Source organism: Melospiza georgiana, chromosome 4 (genome assembly GCF_028018845.1).
Source record: "Melospiza georgiana isolate bMelGeo1 chromosome 4, bMelGeo1.pri, whole genome shotgun sequence".
NCBI classification, from domain to species: domain Eukaryota; kingdom Metazoa; phylum Chordata; class Aves; order Passeriformes; family Passerellidae; genus Melospiza; species Melospiza georgiana.
Window position 1 is genome coordinate 53,206,227 of NC_080433.1, and position 22,289 is coordinate 53,228,515.

At 37.0% G+C, this 22,289-nt stretch overlaps 1 protein-coding gene across 39 annotated transcripts in view; it reads right to left on the reverse strand.

Annotated features, from left to right (window-relative positions):
* Positions 1 to 22,289, reverse strand: part of NRCAM (neuronal cell adhesion molecule) — a 146,526-nt gene that overhangs the window by 30,601 nt on the left and 93,636 nt on the right. For 28 of the 39 annotated variants that reach the window (XM_058022605.1, XM_058022608.1, XM_058022604.1 and 25 more), the window contains 13 exons: positions 14,746 to 14,889; positions 13,625 to 13,736; positions 13,151 to 13,317; positions 12,912 to 13,059; positions 12,227 to 12,351; positions 10,907 to 10,936; positions 9,469 to 9,570; positions 6,464 to 6,661; positions 6,281 to 6,351; positions 5,123 to 5,348; positions 4,719 to 4,834; positions 1,068 to 1,272; positions 786 to 908 (listed from right to left, as the gene is read on the reverse strand). In XM_058022605.1, coding sequence (XP_057878588.1) covers positions 786 to 908; positions 1,068 to 1,272; positions 4,719 to 4,834; positions 5,123 to 5,348; positions 6,281 to 6,351; positions 6,464 to 6,661; positions 9,469 to 9,570; positions 10,907 to 10,936; positions 12,227 to 12,351; positions 12,912 to 13,059; positions 13,151 to 13,317; positions 13,625 to 13,736; positions 14,746 to 14,889 — 1,767 coding nt within the window. The remainder of the gene's footprint in view (positions 1 to 785; positions 909 to 1,067; positions 1,273 to 4,718; positions 4,835 to 5,122; positions 5,349 to 6,280; positions 6,352 to 6,463; positions 6,662 to 9,468; positions 9,571 to 10,906; positions 10,937 to 12,226; positions 12,352 to 12,911; positions 13,060 to 13,150; positions 13,318 to 13,624; positions 13,737 to 14,745; positions 14,890 to 22,289) is intronic. The other 11 variants (XM_058022611.1, XM_058022610.1, XM_058022619.1 and 8 more) reach the window with 1 other exon arrangement.

Sequence of the window (22,289 nt, forward strand, 5' to 3'; positions counted from 1 at the left end):
TCAGTTCAAATCACCTGAATTTATGCAGCATTGAAGCTCGCCCTGACCACTGAAAAATTCTGAAACTCTAAGCTCAGGATGCTTAGGAAAAGAAAACATTGAAGCTCCTTGTATCTAATGTCAAAGGACAGTGGGACTTGGTAAGGGGAGGAAAGTAAATTTCCTTTATCTGTTCCACGCACATAAAACTCTTTCCTTACCACTGTCACTGCTGAGAAATTTCTGGGCTAAGTAAGCAGCTGGGATATAAGTGATTTAATAGCTCTGAGATGAGTAAATGGCACAATTATAAATTTTTCTTTTTAAGATTATTATACCATGAAAATTGGAAAAGCAGACAACAATATAATTTGGCATACTTTGGTCTACTGCTAATGACATTTTCTCTGCAGTTAGAATACAGAATTTGTAAGTAGTAGTATCTTGCATCTAACTGGGATGCCACTTATATGTAGGATCTCACCTTCATTTGTCTGTGAATTAGGGTTTGAAGTAATGAAAGTAATAAAAATGTTAACCTTCTACTACCTCAAGAAAAGATTTCCAAGTACAGTCATCTATATTATCAAAATGTATTAGTCTTTTTCAAACTTGACATTTTCAATGCAATCATATATTTTGTACATTATAAATTTAGCATAAATTTTTCTTCATAAATGGATTATTATTTGGTAGATACATTGCCTAAGTTAGAGTTGTATCACAGAATCAAATAATGATTTGGGTTGGAAAGGACTTGAAAGATCAGAAGTCCAACCCCCAAAATATATTAATATTTAACTTACTTGGCTGAAACTTCAGTGTATATGATGTCAAAACACCATTTGGATGGGTGGGTGAACCCCACTCCAGAGTCAAAGAGTCCAATGTTGGGTTAGTAATCTTCAGAAAGGAAGGTGAACTAGGAACTTTTAAAAAGAACATAGAGTAAATACAAAGTAGATTAACTTTAAACAGGTCATTCATTATGAATTCTTAAGAATATTACTGCATTGAGAGAGATTATTATTTTATGAAGTCCAAGTAAACGCCATTTAAGTTTAATATCTAGGGTTTTCATTTCATACCTCCTTCAGGGGTCTTAAATACTTTATCTGGGCTTGCTGGTCCTTCTCCTTTACCATTAACAACTCTGACATTCAGCTTGTAGGAACTATAGGGCTCTAGCCCTGGTAACATTCCAAAAGTCTTGTTTCCCCTGAAAGTCAAGATCTTTTTTTCTACATGTCGTCTACTCCTTCTGGATAAACTCTGCACTTTCCAGTAGTAAACCTAAAGACAAAAAAAAAGAAAAAAATTTGCAGTGACTGCTTAGCTGTTCTGATTTTCTAAACTCTGAGCTTTTCCATGAGTGTCCATAAATTATAGGTAGAAATAACTGCAATTTTAACAAGCTCAGGTTAGACACAGCATAGAGCTTTCCTGCTCCAGAAACAGACCTTGTCCAGAAACAGTCTCTACACAACTGGGTGCACACTACCACCTGCCAGTTCTGCTCAAAACCAGTTTAATACAAGTTTTGGTTGGGAACTACTTTGGTCTGTGATCATTCTCCTGCTATCCAGTCTATCTGAGAGGCAGAAGTTCTCCATTCTTTCAGTAAGATGTCTACAGGCCTTTCCAAGCAGATTTGGACTTTTGTCAGATCACATCCCTGACCATGCTATTCCTTGATGTCAGATTACCTATAAATGGGGAAGAAATCAAAAGATTTGACTTGGCTGGAAAAACACACAAGTTCTGAAATTACTCTAAGGTTACAGTATTGGAATGATCTCCACCCAGGGATGGGAACACTGTTCCTCCAATTATGTGACAATTTGATCAGATGAGAAAGCTGATTCTGGTGTCCATTGAGCTGACTGAATTTCTAAGAAACCACATATGAGCCTTAGAGGTGCTTTCCCTGCACTCTCTTTACTACACAGTCTCTTTACCATGGCAAAATGAAAGATATTAATAGCTGCCCCTCCAAAAGATTTGTGTTACTCCTGAGATTGTCAGCCTCAAATACATAATTGTTTATTTTTCACAGCATCATTATCATGCACATATGATCACAAGCTAAAGATCATTAAGAAATCTAAATGAATAAAAGATCTGTTCCTATTCAGGCCAACTGCAACACACTTCTTTAACTTAGGAAGCTGGGATTTCACATAGGATTTTAAAAAAAGGAGCTGTTAAGACTTGCAAAACCCAGCTAGATAGCTATAAAGCAATGTTGCACTTACATCAGCTTTTAACATACCATTTCACTCCAATCACTTTTAAATGCCACTATGTTTTCCATGGTTTGAGTTAATGTTTTTCAATATCTCCAGCTGTCATCCTATAGCTCTCTCTCTATCAGCTAGTGTAGAAAATCATTTACAAGCTAACAAAAATTGAAGTATTGGTACTGAAAGCTATAATAAAATAGAGTGCATCACATTTTCAATTGTTTCTTCTTTAGTATGAAAAGTTTTATAGTACTGCAGTATATTGAGTAATAGCTAGATTAATACAAGAGCAAAATATGAATTATGTGCTGTAGACTGCTGCTTAGTTACACATCTTCCTGCTTTGTTCAGACATTTGCCTTCAAGATGTGACTCTTTAGTCACTCTCTTAGCTCTCTCTTTGTTAAGAAGTCTGTCCTCAGTGCAACACTGTATATTGTGTATATTGGCTACTGACAGAAATAATTTTATTAATTAGGAAAGCCTGAGTGTGCTGGTAGGATTTTGCTTCTGTGTTTACAAAGACCTTGTCATGTGCTTTGTAAGCTATGTCAAAAATGTTTCATCCATGAAAAATTTTCAGTTTGTATTGAGAGAAAGCTTTTTAATAATAGCTACCCACCAGGTCTTATGATTTCTCATGCCTTGTCTAGTCTTTAATCTATTTTGGCTTGATTTAGCTGTATTTGCAAAAATTATTTAAGGTATTCTTGCTGCATCTGCAACTTACTCAAGGAAATATCATTGTCACATCTGTCCTAGCCAGAACAGCAAAACTCAGTGGTGTAGTCTGCTGTCAATCTTGTGACTGTGAGCTTGTTTTATTTATTATTATCAAGTAACTTATTTGACCTTCAGTTTTGCTTAGCATTGTGTAATTGTATGGCTCTCCTCCCTACAGAAAAAAAAATTATATCCTATATAGAGAAAGCATAACAAATTAAATAGAAGGGGTCATGACATGACTAAACCCCTGGATCACATGGAAAGGAAAGTGATCCCATTAGTGATCACAGGACAGAAGACAACCCTCAGACACTGAAAGTCAGAGGAAAAAAGAAATATCCATCTAAATTTTGGATGATGCCAATTCACTGTAACCATGCTGTTGAACTTAACACCTGATGTATAGGCAAAAGTGTGTCTATGGATTTTGGTTTTGGTATCATTATCAATCTTTAACAGAAATTTTGTGATTTGGATTAAGAGCTTTAGTGTTGCTGTAACTTGATTAATAACTACCACTAATTTCACTAGATTCCAACTCTTTAATCCTCACATAACAGACATTTTCTTTTGCTTGCCCATTTCTGCATGAAATACCAGGCCAATGTAAAGCTGTCATCTAACAGATAAACATTTAAGAGACTAGTGAAGTCCTGTTTCTCAGCTGAGTTCATTGTGTTAGTGTGGCAAAATAGCACACAAGCTACAAACATTCACACTATGACATACAGAACTTACATGTCAGACAGTCTAAGTCTCCCTGGATGGTGGTATTTTCTGCCAGGAAAGAGATACCCACATACCAGGAGCTCACATTCATGTGGTAACCAACTGACGTTCAGTTTCAACGTTTTTAACTGCTCCATTTTATAAGTATGGTGTACATTTATTCTCCTCCAAATACTCTTTACTGGCTAAATTTTTCAAATATTGCTTTTACCTCCTTTCACTTAAAAAGCAGTAGTTCAAATTAGTCTTAATCTACTTTGGGCTAAGTAATCTGTCTTGTTAGAACTCCCTTATGAGAATACTTACAGAGGAGCAAAGAAGGAATTACTTTGATTTTCTTCTATTGTTATATAGGATGTCAGTATATCCTCACTGAAGAAACTTGTCCCTGTCCTCCAGGGACATCAGTTTCAAATCTTGAAGTCATTCTGTCTCCCCTGCTCTATTAAATTCCAGTCTTTTTTCTCCAGCACAGCCTTTTCAGTTATGACCAAAGGCAGCACACTACTTTAGAATAAGCTTCCTTCCATTATATGGGAACTCCAAATCTTCTGCCATTTCATATGTCCTTGAGTTTTTACACTGAGCTTTTGCCTGGCCTCCAAAAAGACACAGAACCCAGCATATGCTACTAAGTGCCCAGTTACTCTGAATTAAAGATGTGATTGATGATATTGAAGCAGAAAATGAGTAACCTAGCATTACACCCAGAAGAGAGTCCTACCAAAACTAGTTCTTCACATCCTCTAAATTACTTTGGAAAAAGATCTGTAAAACTGTTACCATTTCTTAGCCTGTTTAACATGTGCAAGCTTGATTGCAAACACATGCCATTTTTCTTCAAGGACAACGTCACATGAACCTAGTGCTACAAGGCTGGAACATTGCTGAACTCCGTATGAATTGTATCAAAGCTTCCTCTTGTGAGCAGAACTTGGGAAAAGGAGTCCTCTTACATGTCAGTTACTTCAGTCTGGATACAATCTCATACAGGGAGACTGATCTATTTTAACAAATAAGGAAGAGAATGACCGTACTTACTTTGTACCCTTGAAGGTGTCCTCGGACACTTTTTAGTGGAACTGGGTCCCAATGCACCTTTGCTAATGTGCTGTTAATAACATGAACCTGCACATTGCCTGGAGCAACCATTGGCACTGTGTGGAAAGGATGCAACAAGCACCTAGTTAGAATTAGAAACCACACAAACAGTTTTTTAGAATGAGTCTTTGCATTGTACTCATGGAACAGGTTAAAATTTTCCTATGTTTTCAGTATTGATACTACAGAGTAGGATGAAGCCTTTGCTATCTCAGAATTGCTTCCTTTCAATTAAAAAAATAACTACTATTCCCCATATCAAGATTTTAGTATTTAAACAACCTTTCAGGCTACACATTTATCTCCTTTTAATTAGGATAACTGAGTCAAACTACAAAACTTACAGTCTTCCCCTGAATGTCCAATCACCTCTGATGGCTCTGGTGCATACCCCAAGTCATTTAAAGCTTGCACTTTTACTTCATATGGAACAAAAGTTGGTGTACCAGACACAATATATTTAGATACATTTGCAACTATAACAGATGTCCATTCATCATCAACATCTTTCTGGCGCCAGCTGACTTTGTACTGAAGCCCTGGTCCATTAGACTGAAAACCTTTTAAAGGCTGAAACGAAAAGAAATATTTTTTTAAATATTCTGAAGCATCTGAAATATCACAACTTAGAAAGAAGTACATTGATTCTTTTATAGAATGTCACTGAAAATTTACATATGTATTCTGCCACAGAGAAGAACTGCTGAAAGTTATGCAATTTAGTTTTTACAGGAGGTCACTTCAATTGACCATTTTTTTCAGTTTTCACTTTTTGGTAAAAAGCACATTGAGTGATATTGGTGGCTAATTCTTACACAAATAGCACATTGTGATTTCTGTATATATATTTTGCTTTCAAATATTTCCTAAGAAGTGGAAGAGAGAAAATCAGACTTGCACCATCTGCTTGTAAAGAGTGTACCCTAGGCAACATTTCTTGCCTGAGAGGGCAAATTGATTACACATGGCTCTCCTTGAGCTCCTGTCATGATGGTAAGGGCATGATGGAAAAAACTTCAACCAAAGTTTTCTAGCGGGAAAGTGCACAATGATTAGTTTATCATAATAGGTGACAGTAGAAGTAACATTCACATTAGTATTCACTCTAAAAGTTAGACTCTCCTTGACATAAACCTCCATTTTTTTTAAAGTTTTCATAAACTGGCAGCAAAACATGTATTACCTAATTATTGGCTTATCTTGAGAAATTATGCAAGGAAATACACCCTCCACCTATAACTTCTTTTCATACCAAAAAAAAAGAAAAAGAATTTCTGATTTTTCAGAATCAGTTTCAATCAGTAACTGATTTTCATATTTTAAAAAAAATTAGCTTTTTCATGAAAATTATGATGGGGAATGTATGAATTTAATCCTTTTTCAAGAATATATTAAGCAGGCAATTGGGTATTCTCTTTTCTCATCATTGGTTCTAAAAAAAAAAAAAAAAGCTACTCACAAACCTGAAAACAAATGAAATCTTGAAGAAAGACCCATCTTACCTCCCATGTTATTACCAAATTATCAGGTTCTGAGCCTATCCCCTGTACATTAGCAGGATTTTCATCAGGGCCTGAAAATAAAATATTTACACGTGAACAAGAACGGCTGCTGCGTGATTCCAAGCAAACTCAACACTATTCACAGCGGGAATCAACCACCGGGAAGTGGGAATAATTATTTACTTGCAGATTTAGTCAGGTACTGCTCGGATGGCTCACTGGGCTGGCTCCTGCCAATCCTGTTGACGGCGATGACGCGGAAGGAGTAGTTGACGTAGGGAGACAGCTTGAGCTGCGCCGTCGTCTGGGAGCCAGGCACCTCCGTCTGGTAGCGCCACACGCCCGGCTCGTGCAGCGCGTCCTCGAACTCGATCACAAAGCCTGCAAGCAGCAATCGCATCCAACCTCACCTCACAACCCCAAACAGCCCCCCCAGACACGTACAGGCGTTTCTGAATGAGCTAGCCAGGAGGGATTGCTCCAACCAGGGCTTTCAAAAATCATGGAACTTAACACGTAAAGACATAAACCTAAAACAAATCTATAATGTGGACATCAAAAGTAGAAATAAAGGTGAAATATAAAAAATAAACCTTTCATTTTATCCTTTGCTACTGTCATTAATGCAGCCATCCCTCAGGCAACACATTATTACAGGACCTCTCTGTCAGGTACCGGATTTTAATTTAATGGGAGCCCTTGAACTATCACAGCAAGGAAGTGGAATTTGACTGCCAAATGAGTTGTTCTAAGTTGTATCAAGCAGACAGCAGGCAATACCTGTATAAATTTAAAACTCCCTGAATATTACATTTTCCCCAATGAAACTGGAATAATGAAAATCTATTTAAAGTCAAGAACCTATACTTGAGGAAGGTTTTTGAAAGCACTTTTCATTATCTTCAAATTAAACCAGAGAATGTATGTTCAGAAACTAAATTTCTTGAGAGTACTCTGTGTGAACATTATGATGATTACTGTTGAGACCTTACAAAGCATATAACTTCAGGTATAAATAATTTTGTAGAATTCCAAAAAAGAAAATCATATTCATTATGAAAGACAAAAGGACATATTTTTGCAGATGTGAAACAGCCAAAAAACCTTGCTGTAAGATATGAGATATGAATTCTTAGGAGGAAAGACTTAGGAGAAATTTTTAGGACACAATAAAAAAATGGGAAAAGAATGTACAGTCTGAGTACATTCCACAGAACCTGGAGCACCAAATATTTACCTGGAGCATAAAATATTTGTGTGTTGTGTAACAAGAATTTCCTCTATCTCATGTGTGGGTGGAGACAGAATATGACTTAAGATTGATCCTGTTCAGACTACTAAAAAAATTCTTCTAAATTTCTTTTAGAAGAAAACTTACAGCACCACATAGAAAAATGCACAACAATTTGAGGAGCAAGATGTAAAAGAGGTAAGTAGTACTAATTATAGCCTTCTGGCTTGCAGATTTCATTCTGACCTAAGCAGTAAGAGAAAGAAGGAGAATTGACCCCAAATTACTGTCTGAGCTACTGCTGCATTTGTGTGCTCAGTGATACAGGTCTTGGGATGGGACGCCTCCTGGATAAAGCCTTGCTGAAAAGGTGAGAATATTACATGCCAAAAAGGTTTTCACTACTGCTTTTTGCTTCCCTGGCCACTAGCCTTCTGCCTGCAACTCTAGTAGAATAATTTATAGGAAACTTCAAAGGAAAAAAACTGTCTGAGCTTTCAGAGAGATTCTAGCATGTCTGTCATACTGGGCAAACAGATCACTCCTAATGAAGTGCAATCCCTGAGTCTTCAACTGCACTTTGAAGTGATAGCAGCAGCAGAAGAAATAGGCTTACTTAGAAAGCAAATGTTTTATTTTGCAGCATCTAAGAAGACCATGCAACAATATAAATTGTATTATAATTAAACCCAGCATTATTTAGTTAGAAGAGTTCAATTTCCAAAATGAGAGTGCATGCAGTATATCCCTCAAGAAAAACTTACAAGAGACAACACTGCTTAGTATTAACTCCTTTGCAATAGTGTGATCTCATTCCTGCAGAAAGACAACACTTCTGGCATGAATAAACCAATATTCAACTATTTACATTGATCTTCTATATATTATATTTTAAGGTATATTATAGTTGATATACATTAGAGATGCCTGAGACTGTAAAATTTCAGAAAAATCCCTTAGTGTTTCATTGAAATGTGATCAAAATCTTTGATGTGTTCAGAAACTTGTGAAACTCTGTCTTTTACAAATTTTCCTTTCCAGATGCCTGATCCTTATGGTTTGTTTTCAGTGTTGATACTGACCCAGCATCAAACCCTGGAGAGCAAAACCCAGTCAGTCAAACTAATTAATTCCAAACATAAGATCTACACTGGTCTTAGCAATAACTTGTGGCAGTTATTATCTAAAAACACACTGCATAAATAATGAAATAATTTAATTAAGTTGCTTATAGGGAAAAAGTAATGCCAAAAGGCTTTTTCATCCCATGATCTTTTGGAAAAAAAAACATTAATATCTTTGTTCCTTGCTCCTAAATTCCACACCCTTCCCCCATCCTCTCTGCTCAATATAAACAAGAGTTTTCATTATGTTTTACTGGGAAGAATAACAGCATTTAAGATAAATTTACTGCCTCAAAATTGCATAGATATTTATTTGTTTAGTTTTATGGATGTGGTTTATTCTTTTAACTGTCTGGACTAGAAAAAACACCAGAAAAACTATCTTATGTTTTCATGAAGAATAAGCTTCTGCACCAGTAGAGATGGATAATCACTGACAACGGTGGGACTGATGCTATTTCAAATTCATAGAACCACAAAAGAGTTAATGCAAGATGTTAGTAGCTCTCTCCTCCAGAAGCATACAAGCAATGAACAAGACTGCTCTCTACATATTCATAAAATTGGACCTTGTCAGACAGACCTCATATCAATATATATAACTTCTATATTATCTAGCACAGGATTTTGAATAAAAAAGCCCAGCTCTTCTGGTCTTCCTGCTTGGCTGTACAGCAGTTATTAAGGGAATGTTATGTAAATAAATGGTGACTGTAGAGAACTAATTTCCATTTCCCCATGCTGTACACAACATTTATTCCAGAAATTTTTGGAATTTGGGAACAATTAGAACAAAACTGTCAATGTAGTGTAGTAGATGCAAACAAACATACTTGTAATGGGACTGTTGTTTTCATCCCCTGGTAACCATGAGAGATCAATGCTTCTTTCTAGCTGACCTGTCAACTCCAAGTCAAAGGGTGGATTTGGCCGAGCTGTAAATCAAATGAACACAAAGTAAGTAACCAAATCAGAATATGTACTTTAATATTTGCAAAAAATCCTTACATTCCAATCAAAGAATACCACAGATACAGCAGGGCAGCTCTACTTACTTATGTAAACATGACTTAAAGACTAATAGCATGCAATTATTACAAAACAGACAAAAATGGAGAACTGATGTAACCTGGAAACTTCTATTCCTTGACAAGAATTGGTAATTATTTTTATCTATGTCTGAGTGCACTGTGATATGAAAATATGATGAGATGCAAGGAATTATGAAATGCCTCTTTATCTTTGAACGATTATGAGTGGTTATCTATTGCAACAGACATACCTCATACAGCATGGAAAATAAAGAAACATTCATATCAAAGAAGCTTTTCTAGAACCATTACAAATATTTTTATGTGAATTCAAAACAAGTATACTTCAAACAGAAACTAATTGCAAGTTACTAAATTATTTTTTGTTGTTCTTTTAAAAAGACTCAGAAATACCATGCAAACTGTTATTATAAATCCTTATAATATATAGAGATGTAATTATCTGTTCCAAATTCATGAAGGTAATTTATTATATGATTTATTACACAAAAATCACAACTAATAAGTAGGTTCATGTAAGAATACATAAGCATTTTCACTCATAGGATTTACATAAAAGTGCTTAAACCCCTTTCACTTATAAGTGTTTTAGCTTATTATATTGCACTTGAACCCCCAAATTCAGAAAACATACTACTATTTAAGGCTCTATACAATCAAATATAAGACTATGCCTGATTAACAGATTTTTAAGTTTTAACTTAAATTTTAAAATTTTGGTGATTTCATCAATTATAAGTCAAACTGGTCAATATGAGCATATTCATCTTATGAGTGGAGTAAAATTAAGATAAACTATAAAAGAAAATAGAGCAGGACTAAAAGGCTGCAAAACCATCATAATTTGGTTGGTGCAAAGTCTTTAATAGTGAATTACCTTCCACCAAAGAATTGGATTTACATTTTAGATATTTCATTTACTATAGAGCTAACTTGTATTACAGTGTGGTCTATGAGAAAAACATGGCCATCATATACCCCATCTTAATTAAAATTATCTCTGAAAATCACTTATTCCCTAAATATAAAGCAGCCTGCACTGTAACATTCCAAAGTTCTGTGCAACAGTAATGCAGCAGTTGGTAAAATGGGATGAAACCACACAGACACACACACACAGAGGAAAAGGGGAAAAAAAAAAGGCAAGAAGAAATTGCAACAGGCAAATGAGCAATATATCTGCCTGATGATGTAGAAAGAGAACTTTGTTTTAGTTTACCGTAAATGATAGCTGGTGTTGGGGGAGCAGCTGAAAAGAACATTAATATAAAGGATTTAATCAGTTAGTAGCCAAAGAAACAGAATACTGTAGGTAGTTAAAGAATATAGTAATTAGAGACAAAGAAAAGTTAACTTATTTAGATTAAACGGTTAATTTACAAAAACACATTATAATTTTTCACTGAAGAACTAAAAAAGCATTCTTGAATACTTTATTCATTTTAAAAATAAGGACAAATCAAGAAAATAAATAAAGTAAGCAATCTTATAAAAATTCCAAAATGAGTGCTAGCTTTTTGACTTAGGTCATTCTTGGATAGGCTTAAAATCACAGCAGAATTTTAAAACACAAACATACTTGCTCTGAGTCTCAGACTGAACTCATGTAAGAATCATTCAGGAAATAATCTTAAAACTTTCTTACAAATTGGAGAAAAGTAATATATTTGACAAGGATCTGCGATCATAAAACTTAACAGAGAACTAAGCTAAAAATACAATCCATCAGAAGTCATACAGCCAAGTCTGCTCAGCCTTTATGAAGCATAATTTAGAAGTCTGCTCAGCCTTTATGAAGCATAATTTAGTTGTTGAAGAGATTCCTGAGAAACACTCTCCCAGCACAACAAAGACATGTTCCTGTTGGAAGGAGTCCAGAGGAGAGCCATCAAGCTGCCCACAGAGCTGGAGCACCTCTCCTCTGAAGACAGGCTGAGAGAACTGGGGCTGTTCAGCCCGAAGAAGAGAAGGCTCTGGGACACCTTAGAGCAGCCCCAGCACCTACACAGGCTCCCAGAGAGCTGGAGAGGGACTTTTCACAGGGGCGTGTAGTGGTAAGACAAGGGGGATTGGCTTCAGCTAAAGCAGAGTGGGTTTATGTTACATAATTAGGAAGATATTTTTTATAGTGAGGCACAGAACAGGTTGCCCAGGCAGGCTGTGTGGGAGGTGTCTCTGCCCAAGGCAGGGGGGTTAGAACTAAATGACCTTAAAGGTACCTTCCAACCTTGGCCATTCTGTGACTCTACCATGGTTATGTTCAAATACTCTGCAAAATTTCATTTCCTGCAGTAGCTCAGATATGGTCAAAATAAAAAGCTCTACAGCACAAATCTGCCCTGTAGCTACTCAGTCATCTTGTAAGCAGCTGATTCAAATGCAAACTGTAAGGTGAGACTACATTTTTTAAAAACTGAAACACATTGACACTTAGGTGGCATTTCTGTTATCCTGTCCTAAAAACCAAAACTTTGTGCTTTTCACTTTAAATCTAATGCTGCTTTCATACTTAACAGTAGAAGTTTGAGAGCATTCTTACCAACAACAGTAAGCACAGCACTTGCTGAAACACTGTCCAGAGTAGTATTAACTATGCAAGTGTATGTTCCATCATCTTTATCAGTTACATTCATAATGGTCAAGTTGTCTTTACCAACTAGAAACCTGTAAATACAATAAATTCAGCCACTGATTTTTCAATAACTGGCACTGTTATAAGAAACTTGCATAAAACATTATCAAATCCCATATACTTGTACATACCTAAACAGCTATGTTTATCCAAGTTAAGCTATGGGACAATATCATGGTTTTTTTTTTTCTTCATTGCTCTTGACCATCTTCCCACAGTGATTTTTATTCTAATGTGCTTTTCTATTCAAATATATTCAAACAAATTTTAAATATTTGTGATCCAGACCACAATAGTTTTATGTTATCTGTTTCGCTTCTCAAGTCAATTATCTTTACCTTACACTTAATCTATAAGGCCAGTGTGCAGAGTTTGTATAAATGTTTACATCTCACTTTATTTTTAATTCTATCTTGGTATTTTCATCACACTAGGTAGGTCCTTTAGTCACCAAATATTGGATAGCCATGATGTTTATCAGTCTTTGGAAAATATGTCAATAGGGTCAATATGCTCTTTTCAAAGATCAGGAAAAAGAGCAGACAAAAGGACCTAGAAAATTAAAAGTAAAGGAAAACTATGTGGTCCTTACCTTTCATCATCTGGCAGTTCATCATTGTCCTTCAACCATGTAACTGTTGGTAGTAAGGTAGAATCATGTTTTATTATACACTCAAAAGAAACCTGGCCATATCTCTGAATCACTTTGTATTCTGGCTGTTTAATGATCATCGTTGGATCTGAAATTTAAAATTAAAATTAGATATCCCGAAAGTCTGAAATTCTGTAAAATTCTGAAAATCAGTGATGAAAGAACGACTAATTTCTCACCTTTAATTTCCAACTGCACCTCATTTTGTATCTTTCCTAATTCATTCCTTGCTACACATGTGTATGTACCAGCATTATTCTTCTGAGCCACTGGAATCTCCAAGGTTCCATTGTCATGGAAAACGTACTCATTTCCACGCAAAATGCTGCCTTTCACTCCCTTAAACCTTTGTACAAGGAGTAATATCATTAGCCAGAATCACAGTTAAATTCTGAATGGTTTTATTGTCAATAAAATACAAACTTAGGACAGAAGCACTCAAAGAAATTTAAACTTGACCCTGTGGTGTAACTTTACTGCTGGTTCATTAAGTATATGCAATATTGTATTAGCAAATTGTAAACAACTGATATTTAAAAAAAACCTTATTTTGAAACTGTAAATAGATTTAGAAGAGTTTTAAAGCTTCAGGTGTTTGTTTCTACAGATACAACTGGCTCATCTTCTGTACCATAAGCACAGCTGGAGCTTACCATTCAATTTCAGGCTTAGGTGACCCAAAATAAGCACAGTCTAGCAATGCAGGGCTGTCTGCAATGACTTGATAGAGTTTATTAGCAGGAGTTAGAATTCTTGGTGGCTCAGCTGAAAAGACAAAGAGATCTGCATGTAATTACAAAGTTACAAATAGCAAATACATAAACAGTATAAATACAAATACAAAAAAGACATCAAGAATAGCCTAAAGAATTACATAGAAACATTTTTCCCTGGGATGATTTTGGGTCTCAGTCTGGGCTCAAATACATTCTACTGGTACTAGCCTGAGGAAAAGTTAATGCAGGGAAATTATCTTGTGAAAAACAACTGTTTCGTGCCTATTTACAAGTAATAGTGGTGGGCACCAAAGGCAATTATTTCAATTGGAAAATGTAAATCAGTATATACTTCAAGAAGATAATCTCCTGGGTACAGACTGAACTATCTAATTCCAAATACACCGGCAGGCAGAAAGAAGCCAGGATGCTTTTTTGGTGTAACACCTACATTCTTTTTCTTTTAAACAACAGTGTCAATCAACACGTCTGCCAGCTCCTGCAAGAGAGTCACTAGAGGCCATTCTGCCTAGGATTTTGCTACTAGCTTTTTTAAATTCAGTGAAAAGAATTAGAGGGGCCACAACATATTGTAATCAGAAACACATGCCAGGGAAGCCTTAGAGACAAATGCATAATCATGTCCCCTTGCAGCAGTAACTTGGAGATCATCCATTCCACTAATCCAAAACATCCAGACTCCATGAAATGGTATTGAAATGTACTAACTTAAGCAACACTAATTCCTGCCTTCTTTGTCGGGCTTCTGTTTGATTGACTTACAGAAACAAAAAAAAAAAAAACGCAAACAAAAGAGAGATAAAATTTCTTCCAATTTTTCCCAGCTTTCTCATCTAACCTTCTCACTTTGGAACAGTGAAAGTGAAATTCAGAAATATTGTAAAAAAATAGCTATGTATACCCTTGCTCTTTGCAGGGGCCAGGAAATAAATCAATTCCCAATGAAGACCTCAAGCAAGGCTTAAGCAGAGAGTCTGCGTGTTAGCAGGAGACAACAGAATACCCAAGAAAACAAAAATATGAAGTCTTTTTCTTACCCAGAACATTCACAAATGCATTTGCTAGCAAGTATCCATATTCATTAGAAGCATTGCACTGATACACAGCACTTGACCTTTCTTGCACGTGTGAGAAAATGATGGTGTCACCATCCACCTTCCTGCTAGGATCTTCTGGGGCAACTGTTGGTGTAAAGAAAAAGAGTTATTGCCTTTCCTAAACTGCTATTGGATTGTGAGTTTCATACTTCTGAAAAGAAGGAAGAATCTGAAAAACCAATATACCCTTTAAGGTTGTTTTTTTTCCTGGGTGACTGATCACTAGTAAAAATGTGAATTTAAAACAGTTTAAAAAGTTCTTCTCATTCTACAGGTTCTTCTCATTCTACTCAGGATGGTAGAATTCCCATTTTTCGAGAGGCTTTTTTGTTTGTTTTCTAAGGGAGTGAAGCTGAGATTGTATTTTGCACAGAATACAGAGGAAAAATACCAATATTATGAGATTTGGGCAAATACAGTCAATACCTAGAAAATTACAGAAATTTCTGAACGTCAAAAGAAAATGCTGATACAATGACATAGTCCTCTGTGTCTTTAAAGTTTCAAATTGATTGTTATACCATAAATAATTTTCCAAATATAAAATTAGCCATACTCAATTGAAAATTATCTCTGAGTAAAGAATAAGCATTCCTTCTAACCAAGTCAAGAAACAATCAAGAGCAGAGTTAGTACTTCAGTAGGTGGCACTCTTTCCCTTATGTAAGAATCATACAATGCCATTTCCTCAACTGCTCTGGAGTGGCCTGAGCTGTCAAACAGCTTCTGCACCTCAGAAGCACCCAAGACATAACTGAAAATAAAACTGGAAGAAAATACTGAAGAAGAGTAATAGCTGTCAGTTCTGATACAACTGGATGGCAATAAAGAAGTATAATGAAGAAAAAACAGCTTGTAACACCACACTGCATAAAAATGCACAATATATAATTTAATATTTTATGAACATACTAAATAAGACCAGATATATTATTATTGTATTAAAAAACACAAGTATTAATAATAATGAAAATTAATGGTAAAATTACTGATCTATTAATATGAAAAACAGATGTATTTATACAGACATAAATGCATCGTAGTTTGGCTGCATCATCAAAATTGACACCCTTATTGAATCTTGAAAAAGAATATTTGTGGAACACATTCTCATAAAAGGAAATTATTTTCTGAATTCATAAAAAAAATCAATCAAGTAAATTAACATCCATTTTCTGTGACAGGAACCTTTTGATTCAGACAATGCCTTAGTTCTCATTTGTAAAGAAAATGGAGACATTTCTCCTGCATTTTATTAAAGTATGTATTACTGAATTCTCTACAAAAGAAACCAGATGATGGGGATCACAGGTCTGTGCTTCTGCTTAAGGGTATTTCCAGCTTGGATGAAATCTAAGGCCATTTTTCATGTAAATACCTCAATTTCCAAACAGCTGCCTCAAGAATAGATTTCCATTTCTGTTTTTTCTCATCTTCCATCACTCTGAGTTCAAATCAACATCACAAATTCAAAAATTTTGGGAAGGAAGAAAAAGGTACTACTGAGATTTTAAATGCTTATTCTCTGGACTTCTGGATTGCTGGCACATATTTTTCTCTCTTTTGCTTTCCTTCCTATTGTGTTCCATGTTTCACATTGCCTCCTTTTCTACGTAAATGCCATTTTCATTAAAAGATTCACGGGCTGAAAATAGCCGGAGCAGGTGAGCAGCGCAGCAGGCAGGGCAGTCAGCTGCGGGAAGCAGTCTGTTTCTGCATACAAATCACAGTCAGCAGAAGACAGGCACAACTGCTCTCCCACGAGCAAGGAGAGCTGCCCACAGCCGCTCCAAGCACGGCTGTTCCAGCCCTGGGCTCTGGGCTTCCCTCTGCCCGCTCCCTCTGAAGCCTGCAGCCCTTTCTGCACCCAGGTGGGTCACTAATGGGCACACAGACTGCCCCCCTGACACACACTCCAACACATAATCCCTCACAGGATGATGGCAGGCCCCTCCTAAGAGATGGAGGCCATTAATTCAATCTTCTATGGCTGAAGGAACTGCATCGAAAAGAATGATCTAACCACTAAATTACTATAGAAAGAGAGGGGCAGCGTCTTCCCTTCCCTCTGCTGTACTGAAGGAAAAAAGGAGATAACCCCTTAGAGCTATCTGAAGGAAAGGAGGTGCCTGTTCTCTGAAAAGGGCTTCAAGCTGGGGTCCCAAGAGAAAAGAAGGCAGAAGTGTCAGGTTAGCTGGTGCTTTCTGTTAATTGGTCTAGCCAATGGGATGCTGAAGGGCACTGATTCAAAAGCTCCTGTTAAGACAGACATCTATTTAACTGTCTGGTGAATACAGCTTCCTTAATGGGCTGAAGCACGCGCTGCTGCACTCACAGACACAGAAACATTGAGCTTGGAAGGGACTTTTGGAGGTCATCTGGTCAAACCCCCTGCTCAAGCAGGGCTACTCGGATCCAGTTATCCAGAACTGTGTCCAGATGGGGGAAGGATCACTTTCCTCTACCTGCTGGCTACACTTTTGTCTCATGTAGCCCAGGATACTGCTAGCCTCTGACATTGCTGGCTCATGGTCAACTTGGCATCCACCAGGATGCTCAAGTCCTGTTCTGCTAAGGCACTATCCATCTGCATGGCCCACAGCAGGTACTGGCACTAAGGGTACTCCTCCCCAGGTGCAGGAATTTGTTCCACTGATCACCCTCTCTGGGTTTGGCCATTCAGCCATTTTTCTATCCACCTGTCTGCTGTTTATCCAGCCTCTACACCAACAGCTTGTCCATGAGGATCTAATGGGAGACAGTGTCAAAGGCCTCACTGCAGTCCAGGCAGACATTATCCACTCCTCTTGCCCTCCTCTATCTGGCCAGTCATTTGATCATAGAAATGTATGAAATTGGTCACCCCTTGGTGAAGCCATGAAAACTGCTCCTGAAAGTTTTCTTGTCCTTAATGTGCCTTGAAATGGTTTGCAGAATTAGCTGCTCCATCACCCTCACAGGGATAAAGGCGATTGTAGTTCCCTGGTTTCTCCTTCTGGCTCGTTGAAGACAGGAGTAGCATTTGCTTTCTCTCCATCTTTAGGCACTTCTCCCAGTTACCATGATCAAGCAAAGATTGAGACTGTTCTTGCAATGACATATGCCACCTCAGTCAGCACTTGTGGCTGCCTCCCATCAGGGGCCACACACTTAGGTAGGTTCAGTTTGCTCCTGACCTAATCCTTTTCCACCAAGGGTACATCTCATTCTAGTCTTTTCTCCTGGTCTTTGGGACCTGGGATTCCTGAAGGTCAGTCTTGCTAGTAGAACCTGAGGAAAAATAGCATGCAGTACTTCAACCCATTCCATACACCAATCTACCACTAAAAAAATAATCTTTTAAAATTCTTTTCTGGGGAAAAGGAGTGATGGCAGGGCCAGTCAAGCACTGCTTGTTTGTATGTATGAATATTCTGGTCACGTTACACGATAGTGGCATGAGAAGGAGAAAATGCTTTTGACACATTAGACAAATCTGAATTTGGCACTGATAGGCAAAATAGGAAAAACCTATATAATAGTTAAAATGAGCTTGTACAAATAGGATAATGAATTATAAGGATTTGCTATAGGAGTTCTGCTGCTGTAACAAGACAGGTGAACATGTACCATCTAACAGCAAACATCTGCTCCCAATAACATGGAATCTCAGCTTATCAATGTGTTTTGGTCGTTTCTGAACAAAGACCTGGTTTCACGTGATTTTTTCATCACATTGTACAATGATACAGCTTCTTGACTCTAGCCACGTTCAGCATATTCCTAAACAGAGAAGGCAGGGCCTCCATCAAATATTCTTCTTGTAGTTAGAGATCAGCACTGTGAATAACTTCTGTTCATTTGATTGCATACTTCCATCTGTTTCATAAACTTTTGACAGCCTAAGCAATTACTTTTGCTAGTATGCTCAAATAACCACAATGGCACCATTATTACTTTTTTTTCTTGAAAAAAAAGACAGAATGACATGTTCTCTCTGAACAGAAGTCGTTCAAACATACTGTTACGCTTAAAACTGGAAGGGGAAAAATCTGTATAAAAAAAACATGGATAACTGAAACAGTAAAGAATATAATTTTCCTTTTCTTACCAATCTAGCTTGCTGCTCAGCATGTTATTTTCCTGTGATCAGTGAAATCCTTTTCTTGCTGAGTTTCTGATTCTGACAGTTCTGTTGTCTCCAAAGGCACAGCATTACCGGCACTAACTATAACCATCCTTGACTATTTTGTGCAGAATTGAAAAAAACCTGATAATCAAAGGTTTTTCATCTGCTGAAGTTCCTAGGCCAGATGCAAAGTTTCAACACAACAAAAGCAGAAGCAGTGGATAAACATCTTCCCATGCAGTCTTCTCTCCAAGACTGAAATAATGGGGGCATTAGGGTCAGCAAATTTCTCCCCATGCTCCCATGGCTGCAGTGAACAGCTTCTGGTTTTTACTCTCAGAGAAAATGATGGATGATGAATCTCTCAGCCAGGGATTATCAAGGCCTTTCATGAAAGAAATCTAAGGTCTAATGTTCCTCCCTTAAATTCAGTGTGAGTACTAATGGAGACTAACTCAAACCTAAAGATTCAACATGGAATGTAATATAAGAAGAGAACAATGTGTTGAAAGAAGATAAACAGTGCCTTTGCACTACTTTGTATAAATCTAAGTGTCTGTATCTGATATTTAATAGCTCACCATGAACTATAAACCACTGGACCAAAAAAACCAGTCTCTTGTACAGTATTTGCAATGCCTTTCTGAAGTCCAATTATGAAAGCGTTTCCCCTTCCCAATTAGTCTGGGTTGTTACTTTCTTAAAAGTTGAGACACTTTATGCACGGCTTCCCTTTTGTAAAACCATGCTGAATATCTAAGCAGTAAGACACAATGGCTTATGCAGTGATATAAATAATGCAGATCTTGAATGTTAATTGAAGCACGAGGCAACACAGAGTCATGGCCTGAACATTCAATTGCTACTTGCCAAAGTAATTCTAATTGACCTTAGCAGGACTGGGCACATAAGTTCATCATACTCCTGTGAGTAAACATTAGGAGGTTAGGTTAGGTCCTTATCATTCCAACACGTCTAAAGCAGGGGTTTTTTTTTAAATGCTGGTTTTCAGCATGACTGTTGAAGAAAACTAATTAAAATATTTCAGGAATCCTAGAATCTGACGTAAAAAATATTTTTTTATTCAGATTATTGGAATATTGAACAAAATTCACACCATTACAATTTTATTTTACAGTTGCTAACACACACTACATTTTTATCCTTTTTTTTTTGTTTTTTGCCTTTTCCCTATAGATATTTAAACCTCAGCCTTTGACTGAGATACGGACGAATGGTTCTTTCTTCAACATTCCTCCTTCCTTGTCTGACTCTATTATGGAAAAACAAAACCGGAAGAATTAAGTATCTCCCAGTTGTGCTTTCCAACAGAAAATTAAAGTATTGCAAACAGATTACTAGGCCACAAGAGGCACATTGTGGGATATATGATGACAGCAGGGCTTTGAAATTCAAATGTAGCTCTTTTTCTTTGAAATCCTGCCATGGGTGTAGCTCTCTCAGCACTGCCCTGAAGCAGAAACAGCTGCTTTAGTTTCCTTTTACAGTGATTTCCTAATCATTCAGTTGGAAGATGAGGGGCTCAATTCCATAATTTAGTAACAAGTGAACAAAAAGGCACACTGTACTTGGTAATTTCCAGAACAGCTTTTGATAACTCAGAATAATAAAAAATCACAAGAATCTTAAGAACTGCACTTTCTGTGATCATGATGCCTCTCATAGATGCCCTGACAGATGCAGTGTACCAGAGCATCCAATGAGCTTGCACTTAAATATTTAATGTGGATAAGACTTCAGCTTTTCTCAGCAGTGAAAGTGACCTTTAATATAAGGCTGAGCTTTACTTATTTCCTGTGTTCTTTTTTTCCCCTACTGTATTTGAGAGGGTAATTTAATTAAAGTCTTTTAATCTTTACTGAATACCCTCCACAAGACTTTGTGTACCAATTCCTCAAGGGCAGTCCAATATATGCTTCCTTGTACTTAGGAAATTTCATGGCATCCTGCAGCTGCTTCTGGAAACTCTGTTTCTTAATGTTTTACTGTTACTGTGAAATAAAGCAGAACCCATCACTGCTTTTCTGGAAAATGTACTTGTCGGTTGTTTGAACAGCTCGTCCTACAGATTTGATAAGGAAGAAGAGCAAGGCAAAGCTGACTCTTATAGCCAGATGAAAAAGATCTTACTAGTCAGGAGGCCTGAAATAATAGTTAAACTACAAGAACTGCAGGATAAAAATCCCCTCTAAACAAATACACAAAAAGCGAATGGTGAGTATACAGAAAACAACAAAGAGACCACCAAAAACCCAGAATGGAAAGTGAAAGACAGGCACCAAACTTTGAGGATAACAAATGCATTATGATATATTTATTTTTAAATATATAATATACAAAATTACACTGATGTTTTCCTGTTTTCCTGTCTTACCATTGTTTGATGAGGTGATTAATGTCAGTTTATATAACTTATTTACCAATGGAAACTTCTCAATTTAAGTCTCAGGCTGTAGATCTCACCTTCCATTTAATTAGGATTCCTTAAACAGGTTATTTGCTAAATATTTCTATTTGTTTCCATATATAGCCATATTTTGCCTCCCAAAGTTGCATTTGCCCCTACAAATAAGTTTAATCTCTTTTGTATACCAAATAGTTCAAATATATCTAATGAGGGTTCTTGTTTACTTCTTGCTATTACCTAGATTCTGACCCTAGACAATCCTTTTCCATGTCCCAAACCGGGTGAATTTTACTTCATGAAGAGACTTGAACAACTCCTAATCTTCTGAAAGTGACATAAGGGACACTGTCATACTTTAAACAGACCAGTATTTCAGAGTACCTTATCTCTCAGGAGCCAACAGGTGAGACTGGTTTTTTATTATTGTTTTGAGAAAGGGGAAGGATAAAGGTAGAAAAACCAAGTGTGACTTTCGAGTACAGGGTATGCTCAGTGCAAACCCAGCTGACAACACACCGCAGTGTCCTCCAGAAAGTTCTTTCCAAGGCAAGTTATCCTATATATAGCAGCTACCCTGTGTCTGTCATACAGCATTGCCAGTCCTAACACTGCAGCAATTAAGTGGCTCAATCACCAGTTCAGGGCTGCTTTTCTTGCCCTGCACACAGAAACAGCTGTTCCACTGCCTCAGGGGTTCCTTTTCTTTGACACCGACTTGGCACAAACTGTTTGCCAGGTAGCTGCTGACACTTTCAGACAGTTTTGCTGCTGCAGCTTCTTAGAGATGAAGCCTGGAAGGCTCAAGCATACACTAAGCTGCAAATCCTGAAAATCCTACAAGTGCTCTGTATGTCCACACATGTGGGAAGTTCACTTTTTATGTCACATTTAGGGTTCCTAGGCAGCATTAGAGATGCAGTGAGGCAGCAAAGGAGACACCTAGCAGAT